The sequence below is a fragment of the Hirundo rustica genome, chromosome 13 (genome assembly GCF_015227805.2).
Source record: "Hirundo rustica isolate bHirRus1 chromosome 13, bHirRus1.pri.v3, whole genome shotgun sequence".
Classification (NCBI taxonomy): domain Eukaryota; kingdom Metazoa; phylum Chordata; class Aves; order Passeriformes; family Hirundinidae; genus Hirundo; species Hirundo rustica.
In genome coordinates this window covers 13,947,553-13,959,556 of record NC_053462.1, presented here as the reverse complement: position 1 = coordinate 13,959,556, position 12,004 = coordinate 13,947,553, and the positions used below count along the sequence as shown (strand labels likewise).

Genomic DNA, 12,004 nt, shown 5'->3' with positions numbered 1-12,004 from the left:
AAGTTCATATTCATTACAGAAACTGGAACATGCTCAGGCTCTGCCTTTTAAGAACCTTCTTTTATCTTTGAGTTTAGAAATCGCCTAGTGATAGGAACAGCTCAGTGCAGCTGTAGGCAAGTAAGGCTGGAAAATGATACAAGAATAATGGCCATAATTGATCGCTTCTCAGTGATGTTACCAAAGGTTTACAAAGGTTAAATCTCTGATCTGAGAGGTGCGTAAGAGACAGCTTCTTTCCATCTCCTACATCACATTTGTATTTCAAATTTCATGGAAGTGAGCAAGAAAAGCAAGTTTATTTTTTTTTTCCAAACCTACAAAACCTGAGCTGGGGTTCAAACTTAAAAACATCCAAATCCTAATCCTGCATTTGAGGTACCCTCTCTCCTGTTTTTTTCCTGGTGTTTCACCAAGTTAGCTATCCCCCTGCTAAGAACTGGAAAGTACAGCCTCATTCTCTTACATTGCTCCATTCACTTTCCCCAGGCTCAAATCTCATACGGAGTGTTTAAAGCTTTTTTTTTTTTTTCCTATAAAACTTTTATTCACATAATGAGGGAATAATTAAGAAATGGGTTTTGCAGAGGTCTCATCTGAGCCAGCCATGATGTTCTAATGATTTCACAAAGTTCCAAAATAGTAGGTGGAACACTGGAAATCAAAAAAGAAGCTACAAAAACACAACATCAAAAAGTCATCTGAAAAAAAATTGTAATGTAAATATCTAAAGGCTTTTAAAAGCAAATGTTGTTGCAGGTAATAGAATTATTTCTAACTGAAACCACTGCAGTAAGTTTGTCTATTTCTTCCAACAGTCTCTGTCATGTCAATCAAAAGCATGAATATTTCTTTACACTGAATGTGCTTTAAATGTGCTAAAAATGAAATAATATATAGGTAAATGTTAGTGGTTTCCTTTGTGGGTTTTGTGAACTGTCCTACTTTCCTCAAACAGGATTTGCAAACATCTGGTGTCACTGAATACTAGGGGAAATAATCTTTTCCAGTAGATACTTGCTTCTGGTGTTTTCCTAGGTTATATACCCAAGTTACAAGGAATTCCATGTGGCATGCAGATTTTTGCTTCTCAGAGTACAAGTAAATTTGAGTTTACTGGCATCTACTTTTTCATTCCCACTTCCAGCTGGGGGCAGGGAACCCACTCCACTCCACTCCTGCATCCATTTAGGTGAAGTCAGAATTGGCTTCAGCCCATGATGTGTCACCAGGTGAAAGCACATGTGCTGTCCTCACTGCTATCATTCACAGCATCCAATTATTTCCTGATTAAAGTTGCTTATTTTTGATAACAGGATCGATTTTTGCAATATAATCTCAGTCAATTATTTCCCTAAATGATCTGGCATTTAGATTAAGAGCTCAGGCTGCAGCAATGTAATTCAAGGGATGCATCTGAGGCTTTAGATGGAAAGCAGTCCCATCCAGTCCTATCGGTCAATCACACAGTCCATTTATGAGACCTTTTGTGAGCACTCCAGGTATCTATTTATATTTCTGTTGGGATGTGTAGGAGCTATCACTACCTGTACAAGGGTTTGGGGTGGTGTGGTGGTGTACAAATGTGGTGGTGTAGAAAGTCAAAAGCACAAATTACCGTAATGTGGGATGATGCTCCAAGCCATTGATGAAGCATAAATGCCACCAATCATCCAGAACATGCAAAGCCAGCTCAGGTGTTCCCCCCTCTTCTCACGAGACAGGAATTCAGAGAAATAGGCAAACACGATGGGGAGGGTGCCCCCAATACTGAGGAGAAAAAACAGCACAGGGGAAAAATGAGAGTCTTCAATGTCTTTGTGGTTAGGATTACATGTTCAGTGAGGGGAGGTCACACTCACAGATGGGCTGCTCAGAAGTGAGGCTTGCAGGAAAAATGCAAATCTCTCTTTGGTTGGACTGGTCTTAGACATCAAAGATGAACAAGATCCTTCTCATGCCCTAAAAGCTGAATTTCCTGTACAGTTTGTACAAACCCAGTGTAATACCCTGCTCTCCACTTAAACATCTTCTCTTGTTATTTCATGATCACTCATTTTAGGGAGGCAAAATGCAGGCAGGCAATGGGAACTGCTGAGAGTCTCACTGGAGGCTTTGGAGGTGGGCATTTTCAGTCTCACCCACATTTCTGCACAACTTGGGCAGTACCAGAACATCAATGACCAACCTCTCCCACCATCACAGGGGTCAAGGGTGAGCTAACACAGCCACACATCCTAAGTGGCAGTGCCATCCCAGCTGGGTACCAGGGAGAATCTCCTGAGCAGCCTTCCTTGTCCCACCCCACACACCCACCCTGGGGCGCCTCCAGGACAGGGGGCAGGTTCACCAGGTACCCACCCGAGGCCCGAGATAAGGCGGCAGAAGAGGAAGAATCCGTATCCCTGGACGAAGGAGGAGAGGAATGCAAAGGCAGCATTGATTGCAAGTGATATGATGAGGCATTGCTTTCTTCCCAGTTTATCAGCGAGGCCGCCCAGCAAGACAGCCCCCACCATCATTCCTAAGTAGACTATCAAGCCTGCAAGTGAGAGAGACAGCTTGTTAACAGGGTGGAGACCATACACAGTGTAGAAGCAGGTTTTAAAGAGTCCATGTGGCAGCTGATGTCGTCCTGGCGTACCATGCAATAAAGTGGAGATACTCCTAACCGCCCCAAATCTCAGAAGCCAGAAACTCTGCCCATTGGCAGGAGAGCAATTTTCCCATCTCGTGCCTGAGAGCTTGCATCACTCCAGGCAATATGGACATACCCTTGTTTGACCAGACCCACATCCTTCCTTCCCAACCTTGCTGCTCGCACATCCCCTGCACGTAAGCAATGGCCAGGCATAAGCAGCTTAGGATGCACGTGTCCCAGCTATGTGCCACCACCAATACAGCACAAGTCTGATGTCTTAACTCCTCTGACCCCTCTGAGCGCAGCAGGATGGAGGATGTGTAGGGAGAGGCTCTGCCAGGCTGCTGTTTATGCTCAGAAAGCTGTGAGAGCAGAGGGACCGATGAAGCATGGCTAAATCTCTTTGCAGTGTTTCATCTCTTTCACTCTCTGCTTTTCCCAGCTGTATCTGAAAGGATCAGTCTGTTACCCAGACTCACCTCAGGTAACTCAGCTACTTCCTTTGTTACTGAGCCACAGTCTGGTGTCTAACTAAAGGACAGATTACTCAAGAGTGTAGTCTTGATCTGAAAATTTGAGAAGGGAGAATCTAAGAAAACTTTACAGAGTTATCTCTCTAACATTGCTAAGAAAGATGGATTCTTCTTTTTAACCTGACTTCACTAGATCTTCTACTATGGGGTCCTCAAAAGGCATTCTCAATGGCTCATTTAGTGCCAGGCTGAATAGGAGACAACGTCTTTCCACCACGGGTAGTCTCCCTGTACCATGCTCAGTTTGTGCTTGCTACTCTCCTGGAGAACATGGCAGCTGTCCTTTGCGTTTCTGCTGCAGAAGGGCCACAGATTTTATTGCCTTTTGCTTCATGCAGGTACCAGTGTAAATAGCACTAGCTAATAATGCTCAAAGGTTCAGGAAGACTTTTTAAATTTATTTATTTATTTTATCTACTTTCCAGATGTTGTTCAGAAGAAATTGGTAGCAATCACAGCTTTTCCTGGAGAGCAGAGAGGTACAAGAGGCTGCTCCCAAAAACACCTCCTGCATCATATCAAACCCCATTGACAGGATTGTGAGCTGTGTCTATGGGCTGCAGAGTCCTGCTGTGGAGGTCCTGATGGGGCCTGACCATGGTGGATGTGATCCAGATGAGCTGAGCTATTTCAGGATGGAGAACATCTGCTCACCGGAAAGCAGAACTTGCAGCGCAGGGAGTTCTTGAAAGAAAAAGATGATTCTTGAGGATGTTTGGAGACTGGGGACATGTCAAGTTCAACACCCAGCTGAGCAGGGGTTGAAGGAAAGCAGCAGTGCTCCCTGTATTCCTGGCCCCGGGTGAAGGCATTGGATGCTGAGCAAATTAATACACTGCCGTAATAGGAAGAATTCCTATTCACTCATTGAAGAAACACAGCTAAAATAAACTTTATTCAAGCATGGTTGACTCTTTGGAGGTTCATTCCTCACCTTGAACCAAGTTTGGTTTCTCCTGAGAGCCAATGCCTTCCACAGGTGCTGTTTTGTCAAACACACTTGGAAAACAAGGTGGCAATGAATGTTTTTGTAATTCATTAATGTTTAAACAAAACAATCACTCTGGTGGCTGAAGGCAGCTCTGTGCCATCCAGCAAAGCCAGCTAAGGCCTAATGCAGAGTTATCTGGCAGCTGATCCTGTTTTCCTTCTGATTGTAAATGCCTGCACTTGATTTAAAATGCATTACTAAATTAAAAGCTATGCAGCGGAGATCCATTGCAGCATTTGAAGGACGCTTGCATCACATCCATCAGATGTGGAAAAGTTTGAATTTCTTCAATCTCTCTATTCCACAGTGGGGTCACCTCTCTCTGAGTGATCCTTTTCAATCCACATGATGTCTGATGGTCAGGATTTGTATGTCAAAGGCAAAAAATCTGTTGTTGTGTATTAAAAGCCTTTGTATCAGAACCGTGGGGCAGGCTTTGGCCCATTTTACCCCACCGTGAGCATGTGGCTCTCTGCAACCAATCCTCTGCCCTACCCTGCTGATCCAGGCTCTCCTGGTGAGGTGATCTGAAGGTGTGTAAAGGTTTCAGGTACTGATCTGAAGAGAAGATGGAGACATATCTCAGAGTCTGGGATCTCTGTTTCTATATAACTTTGGCCTCCAGCTTGTTCATTGAGGTGCATATTACAACAGTGAGCCAAAGAAAAAACAGTTTCAGTCGAAAACCTTCCTGAAGGAAGGATCTTAATGCAGTGCTGACTGCTTAATGCTTTTACCCTGGCTCCTGAGCCACATTTAATGGAGCAACTCAGATGGCAGACAGCGGCAGGAAGTGATGATGAGCCCTGTATCTACTCACTGGAACATCACAGTCACCCATCTGGCAGTGAGCCTTGCCAGCACCGCCAGACCCTGACGAGGAAGAAAAGGAATGATATGCCAAACTTAATTTTTTGTAATTTTTTTTTTTTTTTTTTTTCCCAGAGAAAATCCCTGGATGGCAGATGTTCATCCAAATCCTCTTAGTAACAGAAAATGTCCCAGGTCAGGAGGAGGTGGAGGAGATTGTTACTGTCTTCTAGCTGGTGTTTTACTGCAGTGACTGGTGAGGGGCAGCCTGTCCTCTGGCCAGGAGAAGAGTGGGCTCAGCCCACTCTGGGATGAGTGGGATGTGACAGTGCTTGAAACTTGACATCAAGAGGTGGAGTTGCTTCTGTAAGCAAATCCCTACGGATTCTGACTAAGAAGCCCAAACTTGTGATGGATGGGAAGATTGGATCTCTGCAACACAGCACCCATCAAACAGTGAGCAGATAAATCACAGCAGAGATGTTAATGCCACAAACTCATCTGGAGGATATTGCTTTAATTAGTTATTGTACATGATAAATCAATTGATTCGTGGTCCCTCAGAAGTTTAAAACAATAAAAATCTGTAGTACAGAAAATATCAGGAACAACCAGAGACTGTCTACTTAGCCAGGTTTTGAGGGAAGGATCCTGGTTATGGAAATATGTGCTTGAGGGTTGAAACAAAATCAACAAAACACTTCATTATCATGGAGAGGTCTTTTTTTTAGGTGAAGACTGCATGTTCTGGCCAATGTAATTAAAATTTTGGGGTAGCTGCAGTAGAACACTCTGTCAGCTGATGGATCTCGGGACCCAGGGTGCAGAACAACGTCTGCTTTGCAGATTGCTGTGTCCTGGATTGACAACAAGGTGGCAGGCACCCAGGGAGAAGTGGAATAGCTACTCAAACAGCCTCTTTGGAGGGAGACAATCTTCCAGAAAACACAGTGATGGTTCCTACCTCTGAAAAAGATCCAGCTCGTGTCCAGGAAAATAACATTTTAAGGAGAGTCGGACCAAGAAAAATGATCACAAGATGGTATTTCTTTTGCTGTGTTAGTTTCGTCCATCAAATATTCTACAGTACAACATTACAACGATCTGCACCAGAATTCTGTCTTCTAAACTTGGCCTCAAACCACACAGACTTAGACTGTGCTATCAGCTTACCAATTGACACATAAGGTGCTCAGATGAAATGTTAAGGGCAACTCTGAATAAGCCATTACTTGCAGGCTATTCCACAAGTCCTGGAGTATAATGAATGCCTGTGGGAAAGTCTGCAACAGCCTCCCATAAAAGTGGTGGAAAACCAAAGAGCTGAAATTCTATGAATAAATTTTGGGTTATGACTCATCCATTGCTGCAGTTATAAGGAAAATATGTGACCACTGACTGGGCTTATTCCCACTAGAAAAGAGGTAACATATTTAGCATTTTCACACTAAGAAATGTATTAGCCCTTACTAAAGTTATGTGCTTTGTATTAGACAGGAATTTGAAGTTAAAAACTGAAGTTCCAGGAATAAGGAAAGGAATATACTGCAGATAAAGTATATGGCTCTCAGTGTGCTAAACTGCATTCTTAATACAATAATATAGTTAAAAGTGGACTTCTAAGGGTTTCAGAAAAAAAAAATTCAAGGTTTGCCTAAATCTGCATCACAAGCATGAATTTTTCTCATTGTTAGTTAATGGGATTAAAGTTCTTAAAAAAGAGACATATCTAAAAATCAAAGTCAAAGACTTGTGGAATAATTGAGCAGAAAAAACCCAAATAGCTCACTGAGAAGAACCAGTCCCAGAGTCCTTGTGCTGTCAGGGAGGTGAGGAGGCTGCCTGGACCCAGGGTTGTCTCTGGTTTGCATGGAGCCAGTAACCACAGGAATGGGAATGCTCCTGCCTGCCCTCCAACCCTAGGCCACTACAGTCTTATGGTTAAAAAAGAGAAACTCTTGAAGAGGGAAAGCATTTGAACAACAGAAAATTATTAGGACCTTATATATCTTGTAGTTCAAATTGTAATAAAACTAAAATTGAAATACTGGTACTGGTGTAGAATCTTTAGGGATGCACCTTATGGACACAAACAAAACTTTGTGAGTCAGGCCAGTCTGGGAGATGGATGTGGCAAGGCAGAGGATGCAATTGTAAGTAATTGAAAGAGAGGAATAAAGTAGTGATAGTGCTGGCTCTCTTGTACCACAGTGATGTCCCAGAACAGGGGAAGGTCTTGATAGAGGATGAGCTGAAGGCTGATGGCCTTTTTTTCCATTCTTCCTGCAATTTTCTACCCACTCTTCCTTGTAGGCTTATTAATGCTTTCCCCATGAATCAACTTGACCTTTTAAATGGAGGTCAAAGGAAAGGCTCTCCCCATTGCACTCTCCTTGCTGGTTAATACAAGCAGTGAGACTCCTTCCACAGCCAGCGGCTCTGGCACTGAGAAGGGAATTTCCCATGGGAAAAGCAGCGCTCCATTTGGGGAGAGCTGTGTATGGATATGGGGCAAATCTGCTGTTGGGATGGAGGGGTTGTGCAGCTGGAGCTGGGGTGGGTGAGCCCATGGGGCTGTGGCACAGCACAGCTGCCTGAGGCACAGCCGGGCGTGCCAGCAGGGTGTGCGTGGTGTTTACCCTCAGCCAGCTTCACCTCTCCCCACAGGACTTGTCCAGCACCACAATATCCGTGGGACCATCTGGTTCTCCCCATCCACCCCCTCTGCTAAAGCAAAGATTTCAATGGAGGAGGCCAAACAAATCATTTTCTGTCTGACAAAAACCTCCTCAGGTGGAAAGCAGCAGATGAAATTCCCACAGTGATTACAGACGGGGACACAGCCATTCACCCCCATATCAGACCTACACAAAATGTGGGGTGTTCTCAAATCACAAAAACACCTTTACTTCTTTTCCCCACTGCTCAGGGCAATGATGCTCCTTGGGCTGCTGCATCTTGGGCTGAGCGTTTCCAACCGAGAGCAAATTTGCAGTCAGGAATCCATGCCTGACAGGGACAGGTCCCACCAGGCTGTGGTGGCTGCTGTGTTGGGGCTCCATGGCCATGCAGGGGCAAAAGAGGCAGCAAATAACCGTGGCAGAGCAAGGGAGCCATGGTTGGGCTTGTCTGGGCTCAGCCAGAGGGGAAAAAAAAAAAAAAATGAAGTGGAGAAAACCATTGAGCTCTGCAGAGGGGATTAGGATTTACTGTCATATCAGGTGAATTCAGGTCAATGAGAAGCTGCGACCAGATTTTATCTCAGCTGATAATAAAACATCCTCTTCACACAAGTAAAAGCAGGCATGTTGTACACATTCTGTTTAACCCAAATCACACAGCCAAGCTCGAATTGCTACATAAAAGCATACTTACTTATAAGAATTTTTTCCTAGCTTTTTTTACATGACATTGTGAGGTTAAGAGTCTGTAATATGATATTCTCCTTAAAAAAATTATTATTAAATCATAACAAGGAGAAGGGAGCCTGAAAAAGCAATTTTATTCTCCGCCTTGGTGTAGCTGTTTTACAGTTATGGGCAAAGCCCTTAAAAATTTCCTTGTCTCAGTTAAGTGAACTGTGAAATGACGATAGCACAACTGCAGCTCTGGGATCTGGGAAGGCTGATGCTTTAACCGTGCCTCGAGTTTTTTATATGCAGGATGTGAAGAAGTTTAAAACATTACTATGTCATTATGTTTTATACTTGTGTACTTACTGCTCTGTGCTTGCAAACATAATATTTAGTCCTCTAAGAAATGATTTATAGCATGTAAAGGTATGTGTTTATAAGATATTTCTCCAAATAATGATACTGTGTGCCTTTCAGCAACTACAAAAATAAAATTTTTATTACTCTTTTGATTATCCTTAACATATCTTTAAAAAAAAAAAAAAAAAAAAAAAAAAAAAAAAAAAAAAAAAAAAGCTTCCAATAGGCTGTATCGTACTAAGAAGGAATATTCTTTTTCAGTAAATTGGAATATTATTTTGTCTACTGCTGATGAAAGCTCAGCAAAGTTGATCTGTCAAATGAATATGTAAAAACAAATGTTGCTACATGTTACCAAACATTCTTAACAACTTGTATTATAAGTTGATTGAATCAAACTGCTAAAATATGTATACTTTTTTTTTTTTTTTTTTGGGGGGGGGGTATTTTTGTATACCCCTGAAATCATCTCTAAAATAGCGTTTCTCATAACTGAAAACCTCCAAATATGTGTTTTGTCCCACTCGGGATATTTAGGGCTAAAATAGCTGTTAATTTGCATCTGATGGTGAGATGTTTATTTTCAGAATGAAATGTAAACGTTTTCTAAGATGTGCCTTATCCATTTCACACATTTCATGAAACACTGTGGGCATCTGTTTATTTGCAATTTTTGCATAATTTGGCCATAGTTTGCTTGATATTTTCCCATGACTGCTTTCCAAGGGAGAAAAAATACGCAATATGCAGAGTGTTTAATGCAAAATGTCCTTTTAACAGAAGCTGAACTTCACTAAATCGGTCTTTAGGAGATGTCTGCTTTATCTCTCTTATTTGTCCCTTCCTATTTCTTCTGGAGTTTGATTACTCCCCTGACTTATTTCCCAGTTTTTCCCTCCTGGCCTCTTTTGTTATGGCTGAGACCTTGTGTGTTTAAATGTTAGCAGCTGCCTGGAAGTGACCTTAACTGCTCCTGGGAAAACCTGGTTATGTTTCCTTAGCTAAAACGTGGGAGATAATCGGTTCCTTGGGAATAAACACGAGCTTATCTGTAGATGTTTACTGGTACACTGGATAAGGCAAGGGGCAGTAGCTCATGTGTGGATAATATCCCTGCTTCCCTAAAACCGTGTGAAAACTTCAGGGAAAGCTGTGCCTGCTCTAATCACCCCCCTGTTCAGCCTGTGCACACACACTCGTGCAAAACTGTCACTGCACATTAGAAATTGAGGTGAAGGCTCTTTGCCACCAAATCAATCTCTAAGTGTAATTAGAGATGCACCTAATTATGGTGCACTGCCATACAGCATAAGGGAATGGATTCACAGAGGGACATGAGTTTGTCTTGGACACTCTGAGCTTTGTGGGAGATACCTTTTTTCCTAACTGCATGTGGATGGGAGCTGAAACTATCCTAAGAAAGATTTTGATGATTTTGCTCTTCAGCCTTCCCCTTGAGAAGCTGATATCTGCAGTCCTTGTGCTCCAGCTGCTCAGAAAAGAGATGAAACCTTCTTACAGGGGCAGTATTTGGGATATGAGGCTGTGCTGGAGGCAGGGCTGCACCCACACCTCACGTCCCTGCACTGCCCTGCTACATGTCAAACCTCCAACACCCTCTTTTCCCTGCTGCTGTCGCCCTTCATCTGGCAGAAAGGTCTCCTTCCCCTCTCCAGACCCAGAGATCTGCACTGTTCTCTTCCAATGCCCTCCAGCAGCCCCTACCCACCCCAGGCTCGTCACACTCTCTTCTTGGTGCCTTGGGTGCTCATTACTCACATCAGAGCACTGCTGGGCAATGTAAGGCTTTCCAAGCCATGCTTAATTCATTTTCACAAAGAGCCATCTCACAAACCTCAGATCCAGCAGCAGAGAAATGTCCAGCAGACAAAAAAGGATGTTCAACAAATAAGCTGGACTGAATCAGAGACGTGCCCCACGTACACCACCAGTCAATAACAACAGCATGCTACCATAACCACCCACTCTCCTCCCTGCCCCAAACTAAGATGAACCAGCTTTGATTGCTTTTAGAAAAAAAAAATCTTTTTCCTAACATAATGAAGTAATTAAATAGTTTGAACACAAGCTTTGACAGCAGATCCCCCCAGACAAACAAGCTAAGGACAGGAGAAATTGTTCTGCAAAATCAGGTTCTCACAAGCTGTGTTCGAAAGTAGGCAGGAAAAGCAGCAAGAAGAGTTCTCTTCCCTCATTAGCAGTCCCAGATTAGCTCTGTCAGTGCGCAGGAGGCTGGAGCTGGGATTGGATACGGACCCAAATGTCTCCCTGCTTATTCAGAGCTTATCAGAACACCCTGAACTTTCAGCCTTGCAAATACTGAGATGGAAAAAGCAGAACACTCTCTCTGGGGAGATTTTGTGTTCGTTTTTACCTGTGGTCAGGCCAGAAATACTTCAAAGATAGATTCTCTTGTGACATTTGAAGTTTTCTCATTCAGGAGCCTGCCAGAGCTTGAGCTGTACCGAGGTGGATATTTATAGGGTCAGGGTTTCAGAAAATCTCAGCTTTCAGAGTCACCAAAATAAATGACCTGCTTTACAAAAAAGGTCTCATCACTGAAAAGACACCAAGCCTTGTGTCCCACAGGGAGCTGGTGAATTCCAAAGTTCCTTTTGAAATCAGGATCTGATTGTGAGAAGTTTGCTTTTATATATCTGACTGGAGATATTTCAAGCTAGAATTTTTAAGGGGTTTGTAAAGCAAAAAAAGTCAGTACAAAAGTCAGTACAAACCTGGCTAGCTATAGAAAGAAACATCCCAATCCTCAAGTTCAAAGAAAAAAGGGAGAAACAGAAAAGTGACTATGACCTCAATACACCAAGAGGAAAGATTTCTATAGGGATAATTATCTATTGCTTTTGTCACATGAAAATAATGTAAATAGAATGGAGTCTATGGCTGGGGTTTAGTCCCAAATCTGCATTGACCTTGCATCAGGCAGGGCTTCTGGCCCAGCATGTATGACCTACAGTCCCTGATGATTCCCTGCAATCCCAGTACACGTCCATCAAGACATACTCTCTCCCTCCTCAAGGAGTTATTCCAAAATCTTATTTCCCTTCCAGATGCTCTGTCCTACTGTGTGGCTGGCTCTCACTACAGACCGTGCTGGATCCTGTCCTAATTCTTGGAGATCTGGGAGGCTTTGCTGTTTTGGCTGATGGAATTTGGCTTGCCTGTTGTTCAAGGGAAAAAATTGTTCATCCAAACTTTTCCACCCAGTCCCACTCCCAATAACTAAGCCTTGTATTTTGACCTCTGGGAGATGTCGGTAGTGATGCAAAAGGGATGT

General features: G+C 43.1%; 1 protein-coding gene across 2 annotated transcripts in view; it reads right to left on the bottom strand.

Annotated features, from left to right (window-relative positions):
• The window catches only part of SV2B (synaptic vesicle glycoprotein 2B), a 63,086-nt gene that overhangs the window by 17,302 nt on the left and 33,780 nt on the right, over positions 1-12,004 (bottom strand). For both annotated transcript variants that reach the window (XM_040077656.1, XM_058422414.1), the window contains exons 3-4: positions 2,362-2,542; positions 1,619-1,770 (exon numbers count right to left, since the gene is read on the bottom strand). In XM_040077656.1, coding sequence (XP_039933590.1) covers positions 1,619-1,770; positions 2,362-2,542 — 333 coding nt within the window. The remainder of the gene's footprint in view (positions 1-1,618; positions 1,771-2,361; positions 2,543-12,004) is intronic.